Below are 21,767 nucleotides of genomic sequence, written 5' to 3'. Positions count from 1 at the left end.
CCCTCTCCCTCCCTCCCTCCCTCCCCCCCTCTTTCTTTCTTTCTTTCTTTCTTTCTTTCTTTCTTTCTTTCTTTCTTTCTTTCTTTCTTTCTTCTTTCTTTTTCTCTTTCTCTCTTTCTCTCTCCCTCCCTCCCTCTTTCCCTCCTTCCCTCCCCCTCCCTCCCTCTCTCTCTTTCTTTTTTTTAAACTTATTTACTTTACATCCTGCTTATTGTCCCTCCTGGTCACCCCCTCCCACAATCTTACCCCCAGAGTTATTGTTCTTAATGGACAGGGCCATACACTCCCTGTGCTGAGTACAGTAGCAGCTTTGATGTCACTGGGGTGGGGGCTGGGGGGGAAGGAGGGACCCCAGTTTCAAGAGTAGTCCAAGGCCAGGAGCAAAACAAGACTCAAAGATACCTTTAATCCACTGTAGTTTATGCAACTACTGCGGCCAACCCCAGCGAGTCATCTTATGCCTGCTACTATGACGAGGAGAGGGGCACTTACCTGGGTGACTGGTACAGCGTCAACTGGATGGAAGACTCCGATGTGGTAAGGGCCAGCCAGCCTGCTACAGTGTAGCCCTCAGGCTCTGGTCCTCCAAAGGAAGACCTTGGCTGGGGTTAGCCAGCCTGCTATAGTGTAGCCCTCAGGCTCTGGTTCTCCAAAGGAAGACCTTGGCTGGGGTTAGCCAGCCTGCTACAGTGTAGCCCTCAGGCTCTGGTCCTCTAAAGACTTTCTTTCTTTCCTTTTTTTTTTTCCTTGCAGGAAGACCTGACCAAAGAGACCCTTCATAAGCAGTACCATCTGGTGAAGTCCCACACCAACACCAGCCACGTCATGCAGTATGGGAACAAAGTAAGTGGGGCCTCGCTCTCTTGCTCCCCTGTCCTGGAGCCCCAGGCAGACTCATTCCAAACTTTTGTCTCTTGATGAAGACAAACAGGATCCCAATGGGGAATGGTCTCAGACTGGCTCTGCCTCGTGTAGATAGCCACTCTGTCCCAGGGGCTCAGGCTTAGGAACCAGACCTACTAGGTTTGCACTTACAGACCTGGAGCTCTCTGAACCTGTGTCCGACCTCATTTGTCAGAACCCACACATGCAGGGTAGCCAGGTACACCAGAGAAGGTTGTGTGTGGGAGGCACTGAGCAAGAGCTGGTCACACGGCCAGAGGCTATGGAGACCGAAAGCGTACGTTCTGTTTTAAAGGCTGTCCACACAGAAGGTTGTATGTGGGAGGCACTGAGCAAGAGCTGGTCATACGACCAGAGGCTATGGAGACCGAAAGCATACGTTCTGTTTTAAAGGCTGTCCACTGAACGCTGCACCATGCCTTCTCTAAGGATCTGTCCCATGCCAAGCTGCAGGTTGTTAGTTTTCCTCATTGACTGGAAGTTGTACTGACGTACAACCTTGTAAGTTTGAGCTTTTGGTGGGAAGGCTCTGGGATATGCAGTTTAGCTGAAAAAATTTGAAAGGGAACTCCCAGTCTGTCATTTCTCGGGCCCAAAAGAGCTTGCCCACTGAGATCTGTTCTTGGCTGCAAGCTCAGGCATTCTAGGAGAAAACTGAGATCAGAAAGCCCGGCTCTCGGGGCTGGTGAGATGGCTCCGTAGGTAAGAGCACCCGACTGCTCTTCCGAAGGTCCGGAGTTCAAATCCCAGTAACCACATGGTGGCTCACAACCATCTGTAACAAGATCTGACACCCCTCTTCTGGAGTGTCTGAAAACAGCTACAGTGTACTTACATATAATAAGTAAATAAATCTTTAAAAAAAAAAAAAAAAAAAAAGCCTGGTTCTCTTTAACACGTCCTGCAGATCCTGGCCTGAGTGGGTCTGAGCCCTTCAGCCTGTCAGCAGTGTGATTACCACAGCATATGAGAAGAGTATGTAGGTTGGGTGTAGGAGAGAACAGGGCATCATGAGAGCCAGACTGGTGACTTAGAGAATGTCTGCTCTGCTGTGGCTCTGTCTTCGGCTTCCTATTCTTAGTACAGGTGCTGGTCTATTTCTAGTCTGTCTGCCTGTCTCTGTCTCTCTGTCTCTCTGTCTCTGTCTCTGTGTGCGTGAGTGATAGTTCTTTTGGAACTTGCTGTTTTCATATTTGTGTTTTGATTTTAATTTCAGAGTTTTGCACTGATGTTGCGTGCTTTGAGAACAAGAACGCTTAACTCATTCTCTCCCCGAGGTTGGGTCTGTCTTGACTTGTGCAAGCAGAACACAGCCTGACACTTGTATGCGTTTTGTTAGAGCCTGAGGCCCAGTGTCAGCCCGGCCTGTGGCTCCAGCTCTGCCAAATCTCACGGGACCCAGATTTCAACAGCAGCCTGGACAGATGCTTGAAACCTCCTTGCTGCTGGTCCTTGGGGCCAGACAGGGGAGCAGGGGTGTGCACATCCAGGGTTGTCGAAGTTGAAACAAATTGCACAACTGTGGATCTGCAGTGGCCTTTGCTTGTGAAGGAGCTCTTTGCCTCAAAGCACACTGGGTATTTTTGAAGTTCTTCAGTGGTGGATTTTAGCCACACATGTGTGTCATCTTGCCTACTGCGTCAGTTGATCACGTGATTTTGGGTGACTGGGGCCCTTCAGACTGTTGAAAGTTAGGAGGGAACCATGACTTTCTTGGAGAGACTGAGCCAGGGTATGCTTGACACACTGGCTTTTCTCAGCAAACGTGTTGAATTTGTATTCTCTCTCCCCTCTTCCTTCTTCAGTCTATCTCTACCATGAAAGTGATGCAGTTTCAGGGAATGAAGCACAGAGCCAGTTCCCCCATCTCTCTGCCTCCAGTCACACACCTTGACCTCACCCCCAGCCCTGAGGTGCCCCTGACCATCCTGAAGAGGAAGCTGCTGAGAACCAACGACATGAAGCAATCCCAGAATCTCGTTGGGCAGATCCAGCAACTTCTGGATGTAAGTAGTGGCTTACTAAAGGGACTCTAGATTACTAAAGGCCATTCTAGATTAAAGGTGTGTATGTGTGTCCGTTCCGGTATAAACACAACCAGCAACCCGAACTTGGGGTGCTTCCTCCCCAGATCCAGAAAGGAGTATGGATGGCCTCTGTGCTCTTGGAAAGCGCAGAAAAGAGCAGACCAGTAGCTGCCTTCACTCTTCATCCCGACTGTGACCTCTGTAACTGTGACCTCTTTAGCATCCGGAAGGAAAGGCTTAGAGGCCTGGCTTCCTGTTGAGAAGCCCTGGCTTATGGGTGGTCCCTTTGAGGCATCCTGTCTTTCTGCTTCTTGACTTACTAGTCACTAATCCATCTTTTTTTTCCCCTTCAGTGTACAAAATCATTCCCTTGTCTCAGGCAGGTTGTGGTGGTGCATGCCTTTAATCCCAGAAATTGGGAGGCAGGTAGATCTCTTGAGTTTGGGGCCAGCCTGGTTGACAGAGTTCCATGACAGCCAGAGCTATACAGAGAGCCCCCCCCCCCCAACCCCGGTCTCATATTCTGTTGACTCAGTGGTTCCAGCCTGAAGCTCTTCTTGAAGCTGCTAACTCTAGGCCTCATGGCTGCTGAGGTCCCTAGTTGGTGGACTTGGCAGGGGGATCCTCCTGGTCATAGCTGTGTACTCTCTCATCTGTGCCTGTGTGTTCCAACAAAGCCAGTCTGTGGTCAAGCTTGTCCGCTGTCAACATGGGACGCTGAGGGATACATGAAGATTAAAAGTAAAAAACAAATCCTTTTGATCTGTTTTACTTTTCCAAGTAGAATCCCATGTATTTCAGACTGGCCATCTCCAGCTTGCTCCTTAGCTGAGGATGACCTTGAACTTCTGATCCTCCTTCCTCCACTTTCTGAGTGCTGGTGTTTTATGGTCCCTGAGTATACGGTTCTTAGGATTAGGAATTGAGCCCAGGGTTTCATGCATGCTAGGCAAGCACTGTACCAACTGTGCCGCATCCGCAGTGCCCATGAATGTGTTTTAAATGTCTATCTCTTATCTATCTATCTATCTATCTATCTATCTATCTATCTATCTATCTATCTATCTATCTATAAACTTGTCACCCCAGAATGTTGACAACCTGAGTAGCCAGGCTATATTTAGCTGGTGTCAAACACAGTGACAATAACTGTCCTTTTTCTTTCTAACCTCTGGCCTCTTGAGTCCCACTGTTTATTGTTCCCAGGGAGGTTTTGTCTGTGATGGGTTGCTATAGTGTCTTAAGAGTTAAAATGATTCAGGCACTGTGTCAAATAAATGCCTCCAGTCCCAGCACTTGGGAGGTGGGGGCAGGGAGATCAGGAGTTCCTTAGCGGCTATATTGAATTAGAGGTCAACCTGGGTTACATGAGACCTTGTCTCAGAACAAGTGACAGCTCCGTGAAAAGGGCCTTTTGTCTTTATCCTCTGGGTAGTCACAGAAACCGAACCAGAGTTTCCTTGTATCGGCCTCTGAGCCATTGTGTACATTGTAGAATTTCTCTGGTTTCGGCTGTAAATCTGAAAACTATCTCTAAGCCTATGTACTTACTGATTCAATAGTTTCCTGTTAACTGTCATATTGTTACATTTTTATGTAAAATAATTACTAAGAAAAAAATCAAGATTAAAAAAAAAATCGAACTCATTCAGCAGAGTAGCATCGCTTCACATCCACAGACGTCTGTGCCTCCGTGCCCAGTGTGAGAGGGGACAGCTGGACACGGCTGATGTTTACTCTGTGGCCCTGGGGTTTTTGCTGAAGCATAGGGAAGCCATTATGGGGCCCGCAGGGCTCTAGGGACCCCATGTTTGGGACCACACGTGGCTCTATCACACAGTTGCTGGTGAGTGTGAACAGTTCATCCATGCAGGAGATGAACACTGGGCTGGTCACAGACTTCATGGAGACGTGAGGTTTGGGTTCAGCAGTGCCTTCTTTATGTGGTTATTTTATCATCTGGGAGGAACACAGGCCCCTGTGCACTCACTCACCCTGGTGTCCTGAACAGGCAGAGGTGCCCAGGAGCAGGCAGGGACAGAGGAGGATAGCGGAGAGCGGATGGTGGCGGATAGGCAGGATAGCGGATAGTGGCGGATAGGCAGGATAGCGGATAGTGGCGTACTGAGGCAGATTTCAGTCAGGCACAGGCTAACCTCCAGGTGTCACGTGTCAGTTCTGCTGGGAAGGTAGGAGATCTAGAAGGTCTGGCCTTTCCAGTGTCACAGAAACCAAACACATACTTTCCATTTCTCTTGAATGCTTTTATTAAACTGTTTTAATTCACTGTGGGTTGAGGGCAATGTCAGGATAGTTCTCTGAATATGCGGCTTACTATAGAGCCCCGAGAGAGTACATTAAGCCAGGATCATTTTGAAATGCTGTCTTATTTTTTTCCCTAGGCCAGGCACGTCATTGAGAAGTCTGTGCACAAGATTGTTTCCCTGCTGGCGGGATTTGGGGAAACGGCTGAGAGACATCTGTCAGAGAGGACCACGCTCACAGCACATGACTGCTACCAGGAGGCCGTGACCCACTTCCGCACTCACTGCTTTAACTGGCACTCCATCACGGTGAGCCCAGCCAGGGTCCTCAGGTCTCCCGCATCTGAGATTATAGTGCTAAACTCAGGTGCACTGGCTTGTATGGAAAGATTCTATCTGGACTATAGTCGTGTGTCTTGACTACCAGAGTCATAGGTGACAACTCCCATTACTGTTGCCTTTGAAGGGTGCTTGCTTCTCTTGATTGTGGCCCCCACACCCCTCACATCTCCAGACATTGGCTTCTTTCTTCCTCCTGATGTCTTCTGTCCATCGCCCAAGATTTATTATTGTTGGAGCACACCCTAGTCTATGCTGAAGGAGGAACTATGTTTCGGTCAGTTGTAGAGTCTGTCAGCTAGTCGGTCCCTAAAATGTCCTGTGGTCACAATGGGATGCTTGAATCCTCCTGGAGCAAGGTGGGCAGACTGTGGCCTGTAGACCAAACCCTGGCAGAGCCTGGCTTTGAACCTTTGTTGTCCAGTTGGGCATTTGTACGTCATGCTTCCCGCCTCAGCTGGGTTCCCAGAATCAGCTGAAGCTGGACAGAGTTTCAGCAGCCCCAGCAGCCCTGAGGTTGTGTGCGAATGTCTGTCTCTCCTCAGGAGAGCTTGTGAACACCTACAGATTGCCGAAAGAAGATGGCAGATCCGTGACCTAAACAGACCTGGAACTCCTGGCTGAAATGACTTTGTCTCTGTGACTGCAGAGCAAGGCAAGCTGACTGCATGGTGAGGTGCTCACGTGCGGTTCTCTGTTTTCTTCTTGCAGTACGAGCATGCCTTGCGACACTTGTATGTGCTGGCCAACCTCTGTGAGACGCCATATCCGATTGACAGGTAAAGCAGCGTTTGGCACTGGGAAGACTGGCATCATTCCAAATGCACTGGGGAGCACACCACTGGCCTGAGGAGACTCTAGTTCCTGAGGCCACTCGTCGGTGGAACCGGAGGGAGGGCCTGGGTTCCCAGTGGTGATGGCTAGGGACTTTGTCCCGCCTGACTCCTACCCAGAACTGGACCATGTCTTGCTTTCTGCGGGGTTGGCTTAACCCATCTGATTCATCTTCCTGTTTCTTGCAGGATAAAGATGGCCATGGACAAAGTGTGCCTTAGTCACTACTGAACAGCTCTCTTCCCAATGAGTGAGCAAAGTCCACTGGAATAGGAACCAACCGGAGACTGAAAGGGCAGAGCCAGAGGCAGCACCCAAGCCCCGCCCCCAGGAATAGGGCCCGCACACCCTAGGGCTTGCTTTCTGAAGATACCCACTTACTAAGAAGCCGGTTTGGGTGGGTAAAGCTCTCTGGAGGAAGGAACTTTTGCTTCTTAGGAGTTGTTTTTTTTGTTTTTTTTTTTGTTTTTTTTTTGTTTTGTTTTGTTGTCCATTAGCTTTCAAGAGCAAATTCCCCGAGGCTTCTCTAGCCAGGGAAGGAATCGTCTGAGAAATTCAAAGCTGAAACCTCTTGCCGGGCTTCACAGTGATTTCACTGAAGAGGGCAGAAAGCAAGCCCCTACGGGAGAATTATTTTTAGAATTATATAATTTTTGATTGCTTTTATATTTTATTCTGTAATAATGGATGTCTTAAATAAGTGAAGTGAGACATTTGTTTCTGGACTCTGTGGTTTGTGTTTTACCCTCATGGTGGGCTGACCCCCTCCCTACTCCACACTCTGTGAGCTTGCAGCTCCCCACCTCCGCCCACCCCTGTTCCTTTTGCCCTAGAATGCATGACTGTTTAGCTCTTCACCCTGTTAGTTTCAGGGGCCTCTTCATCCTCCTACCTGTTCCTATTGGAATGTGAAATATCCCCACAGGCTTGGATGCTGAGTGTTTGGTCCCTAGCTGGCAGCACTGGTTTGGGAAGTTCTGGAAACTCTAGGATGTGGGGCCTAGCTAGAGGAAGTAGGTCCCTGTGGATGTACTTTGGAGGTCATGCTTGATCCCTAGACCCCGCCCATTGCTCCGTTTCTTGACACTGAGAGGGGTAGAACTTTCTCTGCCATTAGAGACACTCAATTCTGCCCAAGCAACTACGCACTGAACCCTCAGGCTATGAAGCAGAGTATTACTAAGTCCTCCCCCACTAAGTTTTTCACCATGTTGAGACAGGCCGACTAACCCAGAAACACCATCAGAAGCAGCTGTCTGGGCCCTCTGTGGCCATGCATCTCATAGTCAGGTGCAAGGCAGGGAGGGGACATGCCCCACTGTGTCTCCGGCAAGGTACACCCAAGGTGTAGTGATGGGGTTGTTACAGATGTGAAATCAGTGCTCTGTATCCATGCAGGGCAATAGTGTAAACAGTAAAAAGGAATGGAGTGTCTGTATAGGGCATAGCATTATTAAGCCAATTGAAGCCAAGTGCTAAAACCATGTATTAGATAGTTTTATGTGACATGTGCTGAACAGGCAAATCCACACAGAGACACACTTATCGGTGCCAGCGACTAAGGAAAATAAATGGGAGTGAGAGCGGCTGGGTGTAAACCTGCTCCCTCAGCCCCCTCTTACAGGCGGGCCTGGAACTCGGGAATCCTCCTGCCTCAGCTTCCCAGATAGCCAGGACACAGGTGTGCGCCCCTTCGTGCCTGGTTCAGTTTGCTCCCAGGGATGCTGGAGGGTCAGGGAGCTGAGGATTGTGACTGCTCAGTATTTCAGGCACAGGGAGCCCCAGACCGAATGGGTTAGGGTTGTGTGAGTCTCGTTGGCCGCAGGTTTGCATTGGGGGATTCGTTTGAAAAACACGGATGACCCGGACAACCTAGACATACTTTTAAAAATTAAAAGATAAGCCCTGGGGATAAGTCTGTTTTACCATGGCTATTCTATATATGCAGACCTATAATGAAAAGGTAAAGTTTACACACACACACACACACACACACACACACACACACACACACACACACACACAAAAGAGACATGTAAACAAAGTAAGGATGTTGCATCCTAGCGACAGAAACCTGCCTGCAGAAACAGCTCTTTTGCTATCAGTCTCCAGCTGGTTTCATGGCCTAGGGAGGAGTGATTTCTTACACATTTCACCCCTTTCACCAATTATAACACACAAGAACCTAGGCTCGCTCGGTGGTTAAGAGCGCTGGGTGTTATAGAGGACCCAGGGTCGATTTCCAAGCAGCTACATGGTGGCTCACAACTGTGTTTAACTCCAGTTCCAGGGAACCAGTGCTCTTGTCTGGCCTCCACAGGCACCAGGCACACATGTGGTGGACAGACATACATCTAGGCAAAACAGTCATACACATAAGAAACCATTAAAAAAAAAAAACCCAAAACCCAACCCCCTAAGCATATGCTATAGACTATTAGTGATTAGGCCAACAGCCAGCTGTTACTAGTTATATATTTCGAGGGTGTCACATGTTATATGCTGTGGAGGTGGGGCGATGGCTCAGTGGTTAAGAGCTCAAACTGCACTTGCAGAGGACCTGGAGTTGGGTTCCTCACACCTGGGATGGCTCACAACCCTGTAGCTTCGGCTCCAGAGGTTGCTGAGGCCCTCTTCTGGTCTCCGTAGGTACTGCATGCACCTGTTCATACCCCTGACATACATGTGAACATAAAAGTAAAATAAGTCATGGAATTCCATGCAGATTTTCAGCTCCCCAGGAGATTAGATTATATGTTTTAATCAGGATAGTTAAATAGCATGTGAGTTAAGTCTCACGTTGTAAAAGCCAGGCATGGATGGTATGTAAGAAACTGAGGCAGGAGGATTGCTGAGTCTAGGAGTTCAGAGGTAGCTGGGGCAACATAGCAAGGCCATGTCTTAAAGCTGTGAAGAGAGAGTCGGATAGCTAGATGGGCATTGCGATGGGGATGGAGAAAGCAAAGGTGAGAGGCAGCATTAGGGCTGTCATGCAGCCCCGGGCTCCATCACCATATAAATTGGTCGTGATGGTGCACACCTGTAATTCCAACAGCCCTAGAAGGTTCTAGATCAGTGGTTTTCAATGAGGTGGTGAATGACCCTTTTCCAGGGCTTGCCTAAGACCATTGCAAAACACCTTATGAACATTGTGATTCATAACAATAGCAAAATTACTGTTCTGAAGTAGCAATGAAAATCATTTTGTGGTTGGGGGGTGGGGTCACCACAACATGAATCAAAGAGTCGTGGCATTATAGGAAGGTTTAGAATCACTGCTCTGTTTACTCAAGGGCGACCTTGGTTACATAATGAACTTGAGGACTTACTTGTGGGAACCTGTCTCAAAAGAAAAAAAAAAAAAGGCATTAATGGGCTGGAGAGATGGCTCAGGGGTTAAGAGCAATGACTGCTTTTCCAGAGGACATGAGTTCAAATCCAAGCAATCACACGGTGGCTCACAACCATCTATAATGAGATCTGATGTCCTCTTCTGGGGTATCTGAAGACAGCTACAGTGTACATATATAATAAATATTTTTTTGAAAAAAAAAGTGCATTATTAAACCTGATTGGTCTGACCAGCTGTCTTGTACATGACTCACACTGGGAGTCAAGGAAGATTTCCTGGAGGTGGGCTTTGGAGGATGCATATAAGAGGTAACCAGGCAAAGGTCAAGAGGATTGGAAATCCCAAGAACAAGTGGTAGGAGAGGTGGTTCTAGAAGTCGTCCAGAGCCTGGGATGCTGGTAACAGAGGGTGGTGGAGAAGCAGAAGCAACAGGTGAGCAGAACTTCCGGCCCCTTCAGAGGAGTTAGCTTTTGCAAAAGGGCTTTTATTACCCCCTACCCTCATAGTGCATCTCGTCAACACTGATGACCTGTGGTGTTTCCATCACAGAACAGGCCTTTAATGACCCTCCCACCCCCAATCTCATGGCATTGGCTGAACTTGTCCATGTGTCCCTGGAGCTGGCTTGGCCGTTTCCAGTGGGGCTCAGGAGCCCTGTCGTACTAGGCACTCTGGTAGCTGAAGGCCGGTTCTGAGGCAGGGTTGCGGTGCAGGGCCGTCTCTTCAAATACAATACTTTTAGATCTTGGGTTGTGGTGGAACATCTCAGCTCTATCCCGAGGCTCAGGGAGTAGCTGGGGCCAGGAACCCCTTCATTAGCCAGTTCTGGGGAAAGTAAGCTCTGCCTGAGAAACCTGGTGTGAGCGGAGTTGGGCTTGTTTGCGGCAGCTGGCTAGAGCCTCTTCCACCGGAGCCTTGGTTTCCCTTTCATCCAAGGAAGAACAGGGGGCCTCAGGCTATGACGCTGCCTGATTGGCTTAGGCATGCTCAGTGGGCGTTACACCAGTGTGACTGACACTTGTGGTCAAGGGGCGCGGCCAGTGAGAGCCCAGTCCCAGTCCCTCTATCCTCCTCTCAGGAGATCCTGCCATCACAGCTTATAGGAAGTTGGGCTCCCGCACCACTGTATAGGGCTGGCTTGAAGCATCCTTGCCGCTGTCCTGGGGCCGGTACACGAAGTGGAAGTCTCGTTTGGGCTCGCTCCGGAGCAGATAGCCCTTGATGCGGTGCGGCAGAGCCTCGTCGGCCAGCTGGAAGCAGCGCCCGTCGACCAGCACGAAGAGCCGGTAGTCTTGGGGCTGTGCCACCTCAAACTTCTCAGCGCACTGTGCGCACAGTGCCTGGGCTGCTGTGTCTGCCCGCGACGCCAGTGTCCGTGACTGTTGCTCGGGCTTCAGGTAGGACACACAGATGAAGTCCTGCAGGCAAGATGGAGGAGGTCTGAGGTTACCAATAGCATTCTGGGTCACCCTCATCCCAACTTTGGGAGCTAGGGCCAGCGGACAGGAGCATGTGAAGCTGAGAGTTAGGGCAACTGTGTCCTCTTCTTACTCTGCCACTGAGCCTGGGGGGTAACTCTTCCTTCCCTGGGTCTTACCTCCCCACTGGACTTATTCAGGGTGATGCATGGTGTATGCATTTGCCCCAAATGCCCATGTGGAGGTCCCAGGATAACGTTGTGGAGTTGGTTCCTTCCTTCTACCTCTACAGAGATTCCAGGGATTGAACTCACATTGTCAAATTTGCCTGGCAAGCACCTTTACCTGCCAAGTCATCATTTCCTGGCTGATTCAATCATTTTTGAGTCATGGCAATGGCAGAGTCCCATCCCCTGCCCTTAGCCAGTCTGCAGGGTCTTCACTATTCTCCCCTGCCATCATGGGTCAATCATGCATTCATTCGTCATCTCCCCACACCTCGGGCGCATTGCTGGAAGGCAGGATAAAGCTGCAGGTATAGATTATCATCCTAGCGCCTCACAGATCAGGTAAGTGGAGCCGACTGGCCTCTTAGAGCAGGGATTGTCTCTGTGGTTTAGAGGCAGGGTATGAAGAGGCTCGAGGGAAGCTGGGGGTGAGGAGCTGAGGAAGGGATGAGTTTAGGATGTGAGGTGACGCCTAAAGCGGTGGGGAAGTACATGCAGTGCGGGTCCACGGGCTCCCTGCCCTTCCTAGCTTTGAGTATGTGTATAGCAGGGAGCTGATCTGGGCTGTTAGGCGACAATTGGGTGAATTGACCAGATACAGCCTGGGATATATGGAATGCCTTGTTCCTCCCATACCTCTTGGTCTATTGGGTTATAGCACCTGCCTGGTGGCACTTCTAAGCCTACCCAGGACCTGCAGAGTTAGGCAGATTGGCAGGTAGAGCCTTGGATTTCTCTGTGTGACACCCACTGCTCACCCTGAGGATAGTAGGGCTGGCGGGTCAAAGCAGCCAAGCATAGCGCACAGGCCGTACCTGTACAGTTTGTAGCCCCAGACACTCTAGTCCCCAGCATCACCTGCACAGAGGAGCGGGAGGCCCGCGCCTTGTTGAGCGTGCGCCTGCGTTCCCAGCGATGGATGGAATCCTGCACCTCCACGCTCAGCTGTCGGGTCACTGTGATCTTGTCATAGTTTTTAATGTGCTCCAGGGCTCCATAGGTGGTGGTCAGATAGTAGGAACCTGTGGGGTCAAGGACACCGGCTGAACGAGAAAGGTCTGATTCCGCCACACTGGGAGGGGAGCTGGTCTTAAAGTGTGTGGCTCCGCCCATTGCTTACAAGGTGCTCCTCCCTTCATAGCCACCAGGGGACGTCCAAGCTCTACAACCTGCTTCAAAGGCTTTACTTAATGTCACCGCACTGGGGCTTCAGCCGTTGGCACTTTATAGAACAGCTTAGCTCACATCTTTCCTTAGCCCCGTTCAAGAAGGAGTCATGTGGAATATTCCATATATAACACATATAATTATATATGACTATTTTAATATTATAATAAATTAGAAATGTTATTTATAATTACATGTAATTATATGGTTATATAATATAAAAACACAGAAATATATATATAATTATTTTTAGATAGGGTCTCACTACTTAGTCCTGGCCTGAAATTCATAATAAAGATCAGGCTAGCCTTAAACTCAGAGAGATCTACCAGCCTCTGCCTTCTGAGTGCTGGGATTAAAGGTATGGTTGGTTTACCACGCCTGGCTAAGGATACTTATTCAATGTGGCCAGATTGGGAAGAGAATAAGAAACCCATCAATTTCTACAAGTCTGTCGTCCAAGCTCGGTATCTTAAAATGATGTTTGAAATGTAAAATGCGATTTTAAGTGTTTTAAAATATATAGGATGCATAAGAAACCGAGAGACATATTGCCTGGGTGTGTGTGTGTGAAGGAGATGCTGGGAGCCCACGCTCTCACTGTAGTATACACGTGCTTTAACACATAGAGTACCACGAGTGTATTACCTATCATAAAAACAATTTTCAAGGATGCACAAGAAATTTTAGTTATCACATGAAGTTTTTAAGGATTGAAATAGTAAAAATATTTGATGCTATGCAGCCATAATATCAGTAGCACTCAGGAGGCAGGGGCAGGGGCAGGGGCAGGGGCAGGGGCAGGGGCAGGGGCAGGGGCAGGGGCGGGGAGATTTCTGTGAGCTGGACGTTAACTTGGTCTACATAGCAAATGCAAGGCCAGACAGAGCTATAAAGCAAGATCCTGTCCATTTTTAAAAAAAGTATTACATTTTAAATTTTATTTTGTGTGCACATGTGTACATGTATTTGTGGGCACACTCAACTTGCAGAAGTCAGTTTTCCCTTCTACCATAAGAGTCCCAGGAATTGAACTGAGGACCCCAGACTTGGCAGCAACTGCCTGACTTTACCCACTAAAATATTGGCCCACCAAAGTTTCTTCTTTAAAAATAATCTTAATCTGTAAGGTTTCCCTGAAGTAATTGAGACTTTAAGGTACTGGAAGCCGCACCAGCCATGGAATTTTAAGTTCAAAGATAATACTTCGCTGGGATGTTTATCTGGCCGTCGACTTGTTAGGAGTTCAGAACCTTGTGACATCTTTCACGTTTTAATTTTTTGATAGTTTTATTTTTAAATTTATTTGGTTTATGTATATGAGCATGCTGTCTTCCAGACACACCAGAAGAGGGCATCGGATCCCATTACAGATGGTTGTGAGCCACCATGTGGCTGCTGGGATTTGAACTCAGGACCTCTGGAAGAGCAGTCAGTGCTCTTAACTGCTGAGCCATCTCTGCAGCCCGAGAGAGATCCTTCACTTTAAAAGCAGTGTTTCTCATCTTTTCTAACGCTGTGATTTTTTTTAATACAGTTCCTCATCTTGTGCTGACCACCCCCCTTCCCAGTCATAGAATTATTTTCCTCACTTCTTTATAACTGTAATTCTGTTACTGCTATGAATCATAATGTAAATATGTAGGCTATCTAATACGCAACCAACCCCTAAAGGGGTCACAACCCACAGGTTGATAACTGCTGCTTTAAAGGGAAGAAACTGAACCACAGAAGAAGAGGGTGACATGGCCAGGATCACACGGTACCGCCCCCCTGCCCTTAGTATCCTGCTTTCTTCCAGTCCCTAGCTTTCCTGACATTCTCTAGCCTGCTTTTCCTGGCTATTAAGGCAAGGCCAATGGTCTTGAACATGAGGCTGATTTTGCCAGTGAACCACCCCAATCCATGTTCCCATCCTAACTATGGAAGATCCACTGGTATCTGAACTGGTCCTGCATTAAAATGCTGGCTTCCAGATTCTATAAGCTTGGCTGAGCAGGAACAGCCCTGAGTCCCGGCCCTGTAGCAGGGAAAGCAGGGCAAAGTTAGGGGTGCTCTGATTTTGAGTCTTGGAGATGAATGAGCATGGCGAAAAGTCACTTGCTTTTCTATGTCATGTGTGCAAGGGGCGGGTCTTAGTCACGCTTGGGTCACAAAACTATATGAACTCAGACAATAGTTGGGGGCTTCTGGTCCTCTCTGAGGCAGTAGGGAGGAACTCCAAGCCCTGTTGGGGGCTATCATAGCCCTTCAATTCCTATGCATCCCATATGGCCCTTTTAGCCCTCTTTGATGGAGACCATGTAGTACCGACTATGAGCACTAGGTGACAGGCGACACCACTATGAGTTTTGCAGACATTTCCCATGTGGTGGATTGCTTGGTAAATCCACTGGTGAGATAAGCTGGGCACAGGTTAGGGAGGGCACATGGGCAAAAAGGTCTATGAAGACACTTGTGAGAGATGTTTGAATTCTTGGTTGGCTCCAGTCAGGTGATTTCCCTGAGTTGGGGTATGTATGGATGAGTTGATGAATGGGTAGGTAAGTTTATGGATGGATGGACTGGTGAGGAAATGGATGGGTGGATGGGTGAACAGATGGATGGGCTGGCCAACGGAGGATGGATGGGGAGATGGGTAAATAGATAAATGAATTGGTGGGTAGATAGGCTGATGTAGATGTGGATGGGTGGAGGGAAAAGTGGGTAGATGGGTCAGTAGGTAGGTGGATGATGGGTAGATGGACAGATAGATGTGTGGGTAGACATGTGGATGGACAGGTGGATGTACAAGTAGATGGATGGTGGGTAGAAGGGTGGATGGACTGAAAAAAAGCTTGCTTCTTCTAAATCCCTGGATTTCTCGGGAAAACAAGGTGCTCCAGTTGCAGGTAACGTGTCACTAAAGAGGAAAAAGAGGTGGCTCCAGGTGCCATAGCCACAGCTCAGAGCTACAGACGACACCGAAGCTCTCCGCTTTCCCTGTTCCCCTGAGCTGAGAAGACATCACCGAAGCACTTATGTCAGGGTTCCCACCTCCAGAGGTGGCAGATGCAAACACATGCAAAGAGGGACAACCACTCTCAGGAACCATAAAGCCCTAAGGGGACACTTGTGCCTGGGAGGCTGGCTCCATTCTTCGATGGTGGAAGCCCACAGGACATGTCATGGTCCCTCAGAGTCCATATCAGGGCTTCTGTACCTCAAGTGATTCTTAGTGGAGGGGTGGCTGAGGCCCTAGCTGGAGGAAGTGGTGGGTGGAGGGACAGGGAGGGGAACTGAGATAGGCCACAGCAAATCACACCCTTTCTTCATTCAACCAGGGAGCACAGAGCCCTCAACGCCTCAGTAACTTCTTTCTATGGACACAAGTCCTGGCCAGGGCCAAGTCCCAGGAGCCACCTTATCTAAGAACAGATTTCTACTCGCCACACTCCATGGAGACAATGTCTGCCTTTTTTTTTTTTGGACAGGGTTTCTCTGTATAGCCCTGGCTATCCTGGAACTCACTTTGTAGACCAGGCTGGCCTCGAACTCAGAAACCCGCCTGCCTCTGCCTCCCAAGTGCTGGGATTAAAGGTGTGCGCCACCACGCCCGGCTCATGTCTGCCATTTTTGCATCACTTGTTAATCCACCGACTTCTGCTGTGCCTCCAGGAAGAATGCTATTCCCCCTCTTCTTTATTTTTCAGTTTAATTAATATATTTAGTTTTACTGGTTTATTTTCAAATCAGGGTCTCACTCTGCATCCCTGGCTGGTCTAGAACTGTGTGGAACATGCTGGCCTCAAATTCACAGAGACCCACCTGCCTCTGTTGTTCGAGTGCTGGAATTAAAGGTGTGTGCCACTATGACCAGCTCCTTCCTCTTCTTTATCTGATGGTGCCTGCTCACCCTTCAGTGCTCAGTCGAGGCATCACCTCTTCCAGAAGCCCTCCCTGACTGTACTGTCAGGATAGCATGCGTCCAGCCTCTTTGAATTTCCTACCATCCCAGTTCTGTCACTTTTCTTTGCAACCTGACTGTCTTCCTGGTCAATGAGCTATTTGGGCAGGGCCTGTGTGCATGTCCCTAGGGCCTAACCAAGAAGTCCTTGCCAGGCCACCTGGGTTGCTGGGAGATGGTGCTGGGTGTAGGGGTGGCAAGCTCACCCTCTCCTAACTGCAGGGCGGGGTCCATGAGCTCCATCATGTACTCCACATTGAGGAGCATCTCGGTGAGGTTGCTGCGGGCCAGCACGTACATGAGCACAGGCAGGAAGTCGTCGGCCCCGTAGGGCTTCCCTGCAAGGAGAAGAGGATGAAGGCTGTGAGTGCCAACTGCCTGTGAGCCACTCAGGCACCCGAGGTTACCCTGGGCTGCTTGCTGGGTCATCTAGTTCTCATCACACTTAGTTCACAGGCTGATGACTGATGCGTGGGCATCTGCAGCAAAAACTGAGATTCAACTCTGTGCCCAAGATCCACCTCTACCCAAGATCCACCTCTGCCCGAGATCCACCTCTACCCGAGATCCACCTCTGCCCAAGATCCACCTCTGCCCGAGATCCACCTCTGCCCGAGATCCACCTCTGCCCGAGATCCATCTCTGCCCGAGATCCACCACAGCCTGAGATCCACCTCTGCCCCTGAGATCTATCTCCGTCCCTGAGATCCACCTCTGCCCCTGAGATTCACCACTGCCTGAGATCCACCTCTGTCCCTGAGATCCACCTCTGTCCCTGAATCCATCTCTGTCCCTGAGATCTGTCACTGCCCCCCGAGATCCACTCTGACCCAAGATCTACTACTGTGCCTGAGACCCACCACTGCTTGAGAACATCATCACTCTCCTGGAGATCCATTCCTGCCCCCAAGATCTTCCACTGCCCAAGATCAGTCACTACCCCAGAGACTACCACTGTGCCCGAGATCCACCACTGCCAGTGGTCTAACCTGAGCCTCGTGTGTATATGTAGCTGACTGCAAGGAGAGATGCTTCACAACAGAATTTCCAAGCAAAAGGCAGAAACGGAAACTGACCTGCAGTGCCAGCCAATTCCTATGATGTAACCACTTCCACAGAGACCAAGTTCAAACTGCAGACCTGAGCAAGGACTTGGGAGGAGATGGGTAACTAGCTCTCCTGAACTGGTATGAGCTACCTCCTCCAGCGCACCAACAGCCTTACACACCACAGGTTCAACCTCACCGTGGGGCAGGTCAAGGCTCAGAGCTGGGAGGCCTGCGCTCAGCATTCTGGGCTGATCACCGGTGGGACCAGATCCATGTCTTTCCCCCGATGCTGGCTTACGGACCACCACCAGCTTTGAGCACACTTGGAACTTTTCAGCTCCTAGCTGACTCCTCCAGCTGTACAGCAGGCAGCACTCCCTGGGGAGATGAGAAAGCTTTGAAATGCTTCTCCTATGATCTGAACACCTGGCTTGCACGGACCAGGGCGCGTGCCCTGCCAGGGTCAGCCCGTGTTTCCTGGTTTAAGCTTCTGTTTCTCCCAGTTCCATCTGTTCACCACCTGCAGGCACACAATGCCAAGAGCTGACAGAGGCCTTCTACGCATCTTCCGGGCTGGGGAATTTTGGAGAGAGTGTTAGGGTTTCTCTGTGTAGCCCTGGCTGTCCTGGAACTCATTATGTAGACCAGGCTGGCCTCGACACTTAGAGAGATCCGCCTGCCTCTGTCTCCTGAGTTCTGAGATTAAAGATACATGCTACCACTGCCCAGCAGAGAGAGAGAGAGGCCAAAAAGTGTTCATCTGGGGACCCTGAACACTGGAATAGGAAATTAGGAAGACCCTAGCTAGGTCATTCTAGTTCTGCACGATCAGGCCTCTCCTCAAGCCTCAGTTCATCTGAACACTGGGAGATGATCATCAACTCAGTCTGTTATCAGGACCGATGTGTGTCAAATAAAGTATAGTCACTTGGGAGGCATCATCTCTAAGGCTAGCATAAAGCGGCAGGTAGGAAATGTTGTTCGGTGTAGGAAGACACACCTTGAAGGTAGACACCTTCATTTCATGGGTTGGGCCCTGACCTGTCTACGGTACAGAAAGCTAGCTGAGCATCTTGAAGGTAGACAGCATTGATTCATGGGGTGGGTCCTGACCTGTCTACAGTATAGGAAGCTAGCTGAGCACAGGATCCATGTGTTCCATCCCCTTTTGACCCTGGGCGTGAGGCTTCAGGCTGCAGCCTGCCTTGATGTTACTGCCCTGCAACAATGGACTGTGACCTGGAGTTGTAAGCTGAAGTAAACCTTCCCTCTGTTGGACACTGAGGGTCTCACCCCACTCTGAATGCCTTCCTAGCCCATGGAGACATCAGATGGTAGTAGGTTCGTGTTCCTGCTCTACATGGCAATGCCCAGGACATTAAAGCTGCATAAGCATAGAAATTGTCAATAATAAACATGGGTGACTTTAGTCATTAGGATGCCGTTTAGCATAGATCTTTAAAAATCCTTCTCTCTGTCGCTTCCACATGCAGGCAATGTCATAGGTCATCATCAAGAGCCCTCCTCCCATCCAGTTCTCCAGCCACTGTCCCTGCGTGAACCATCAGTGGATTCTTGGGTCACGTGGCCTCTGTGAGGAAGTAGATAATGAGGGAAGTTGGTCTTTGTTACCAAGCTCTTGGCTCTATAGCCAACCTTCTAGATCTATGAATGCAGCCGTTGGCCCAAGCAAGCTGCAAGTTCAGGCACAGCTAAAGGCATGGAGGACAGTCCTTCAGCACTGCAAGCCCTTTCCATGCCTTCTGCATTTATATTGGTTTATTATTATATTGGTCTTTCCTTCCTCCCCAAGGGGGCTTTGATCTATTTTTTCCCACTACAGGAATCTTTTAGGCATCCCGTGCCTAGCTCTGGATGTTCCAGAGGTGGGAATGACTTCTCTGTCAGACATATACAGAATACGAATTGAAAAGCCCAAGTACTCTTGCTAAGTTCTGTAAACTCTGCAAGCACCCCATAGCTCCCAGGTACACTGAATGCTTATCCAGAGCCATTTGTCTCCTTAACTTCCCAGCCTACCTGACTCAGGACCCTCAGACTTGAGCTCAACTGCTCTCCCCAAACCTGGTGCTTGCTCTGGATGGTGGCCTGGCACAGAGAGTGCGGCATAGGGTTGGCACAATGTGGCTTTAGGTTTGTATTTTGGCTGGGTCTAGACAGGTGTGACAGCATTTACCTCTTAGGAGAGGATGGTGTGACCAGTTACATTTGTTCCCGTGACTTCAAGTGTGGCCCTTTTCCTACTGTCTCAACTGGTCCCACTCACACCCAGGCTGCTGTAGTCTCCTTTAAATGGGCCACTTAGTCTGTGCATGTGCTTCTCTCTCCTGTGTAGTGACGACAGGAGAGGAGGTATGGTGGTCTTCAAGTTCAGAGGGGAGGCCTGGAGGCCTAGGAATGGTAGAGGTCTAGGTGGTCTAAGGCCTAAGTTGCCTAAAGTCTAGGGTTCTTGAAGCCTAGGAAGCCAGAGGTCTATGGATCCTGAGGTCTAGGAGCAGTGTTGGGCAAGCGTGGTTTGGTCCTGCTGAACACGCTCAAGGTTGTTGGCTCAACACAGGCTGCAGTTGTGCCTTGCTGAAGGGTTCCCAATGGCTCCCAGGCCTTCAGCACACAGATGTTGGTGCTTCAGTCACAAGGCTATGGCCAGATAGCAGGAGATGCTGGGAACATGGAATGGAGTGAGGTAGGTTAGAGAATGGGGAAGCCTGGTCTTGAAACCACTAGTGTCAAGTCTGAAGCGAATCTGAGTCAACTGAGATGCAGCTAAGAATGTGTCATCCAGGGGCTAAAGAGATAGATGCTCAGCAGTTTAGAGCACTGACTGCTCTTCCAAAGGACCGGGGTTCAATTCCCAGCACCCACATGGCAGGTCACAGCTGTCTGTAATTCAAGGGATCCAATACTCTCATACAGACATACATGCAGGCAAAACACCAATGGACATAAAATAAAAGTAAATAAAAACAAAACAAAACACTCCCATGTAACTGTAGTAGCTGTTAGCTGTCAACTCAATGGAATCTACAGCCACCTGGGATATGGGCGTCTGGGCGTGCCAATCACGGAAACTGATTACATCAACTGAGGAGACGCAGCTTAATTTGAGTGAGACCTTGGTTGTAAAAATGGCAGAAAGTACGCTGATCATTAGCTAGCATTTACTGCTGTTTTTTGACCTTGGAAAGCAATGTGACCAGCTGCTTTAAGCTCCTGCTGCCTAGATGTCCCCGCTGAGATGGGCCGAACCTTGAACTCTAAGCCTAAACAATAAACAACCTCATTTTCTCTCAGGTTGCATTGGTCAGCATATTTGATCAAAGCAATGAGAAAGTAGCCAAGTCAGCAACTATGAGGAAAGCGCGACAGACTTGAGAAACTGTGGCCTAGGTGGCAAAGATGGAGGCAGGAAGGAAATCTGCATTCTCCCATGTGTCAGCCTCAGGGCTGGAGAGGCGGCTCAGCAGTTAAGAGTGCACACTGCTCTTGCAGGGGACCCTAGTTTGCTTCTCAGCACCCACATCAGGCAGCTCACGACTGCCTGTAACTCTAGCTCCAGGAGGCCCAATGTCCCTGGACTCTGAGGGGACCTGCTCTCACAGGCCCATACTTAGCACACAGATACAGGCACACATGCAGTTAAAATAATATAGATATTAAAAAATGAGTGTAGTCAAAGAAAGGCTCTCAAAACACAGCACATTAAAGGAAGCTACACATAGTAATGACTGTTAGATGTGGAATTCCCAAGCCTTTCAGCATCCTCAAGGACATTTATAGATCAGTGATGGCCTGTGATTCAGACAGAGATGCTAGATCTGGAGATGCTTACACAGGGACACATCCACAGCCGTCGTGGGAGAGCTCCACAGCCTGGCACTCTCAGGGTCTTCAACAGAGACCCAGCACAGCACCGACTGGAAAAGATCCAGGGAGAGACCTTGTGTGATTTAGGGAGGAAGTGTGTGTGTTCAGGGTGGGGTGGGGGAGGGGAAGGCACTTGGAAATTGCTGAGATAAGTTAACTCACAGGGTACCCTGGAGTCCTTGTTTCAATGAACCATTTACAATGAAAGGTTTCAAGTTTGACATCAGTTTCAGATAACAGATTGCTGAGCTGGGGAGATGGCTCAGTTGGCAAAGTGACTGCTGTACCAAGTCAGAACCTCTGGAAAAAGCTGAGCATGCTGTGTGTGTGTGTGTGTGTGTGTGTGTGTGTGTGTG

At 49.3% G+C, this 21,767-nt stretch overlaps 2 protein-coding genes across 2 annotated transcripts in view; one reads left to right on the top strand and one right to left on the bottom strand.

The window, feature by feature from the left end:
* The window catches only part of Lgmn (legumain), a 36,060-nt gene extending 28,968 nt beyond the window's left edge, over positions 1 to 7,092 (top strand). Inside the window, exons 9-14 of the mRNA XM_021202145.1 lie at positions 419 to 537; positions 754 to 843; positions 2,709 to 2,909; positions 5,333 to 5,503; positions 6,245 to 6,312; positions 6,556 to 7,092. Of these exons, the coding sequence (XP_021057804.1) occupies positions 419 to 537; positions 754 to 843; positions 2,709 to 2,909; positions 5,333 to 5,503; positions 6,245 to 6,312; positions 6,556 to 6,598 (692 nt within the window). The 3' untranslated portion in view covers positions 6,599 to 7,092. The remainder of the gene's footprint in view (positions 1 to 418; positions 538 to 753; positions 844 to 2,708; positions 2,910 to 5,332; positions 5,504 to 6,244; positions 6,313 to 6,555) is intronic.
* A 2,835-nt stretch (positions 7,093 to 9,927) lies between these two features.
* The window catches only part of Rin3 (Ras and Rab interactor 3), a 103,148-nt gene continuing 91,308 nt past the window's right edge, over positions 9,928 to 21,767 (bottom strand). Inside the window, exons 8-10 of the mRNA XM_021201894.2 lie at positions 16,684 to 16,815; positions 12,223 to 12,386; positions 9,928 to 11,137 (exon numbers count right to left, since the gene is read on the bottom strand). Of these exons, the coding sequence (XP_021057553.2) occupies positions 10,817 to 11,137; positions 12,223 to 12,386; positions 16,684 to 16,815 (617 nt within the window). The 3' untranslated portion in view covers positions 9,928 to 10,816. The remainder of the gene's footprint in view (positions 11,138 to 12,222; positions 12,387 to 16,683; positions 16,816 to 21,767) is intronic.

Source organism: Mus pahari, chromosome 7 (genome assembly GCF_900095145.1).
Source record: "Mus pahari chromosome 7, PAHARI_EIJ_v1.1, whole genome shotgun sequence".
NCBI classification, from domain to species: Eukaryota; Metazoa; Chordata; class Mammalia; order Rodentia; family Muridae; genus Mus; species Mus pahari.
This window is presented reverse-complemented; position numbering and strand designations above follow the sequence as displayed.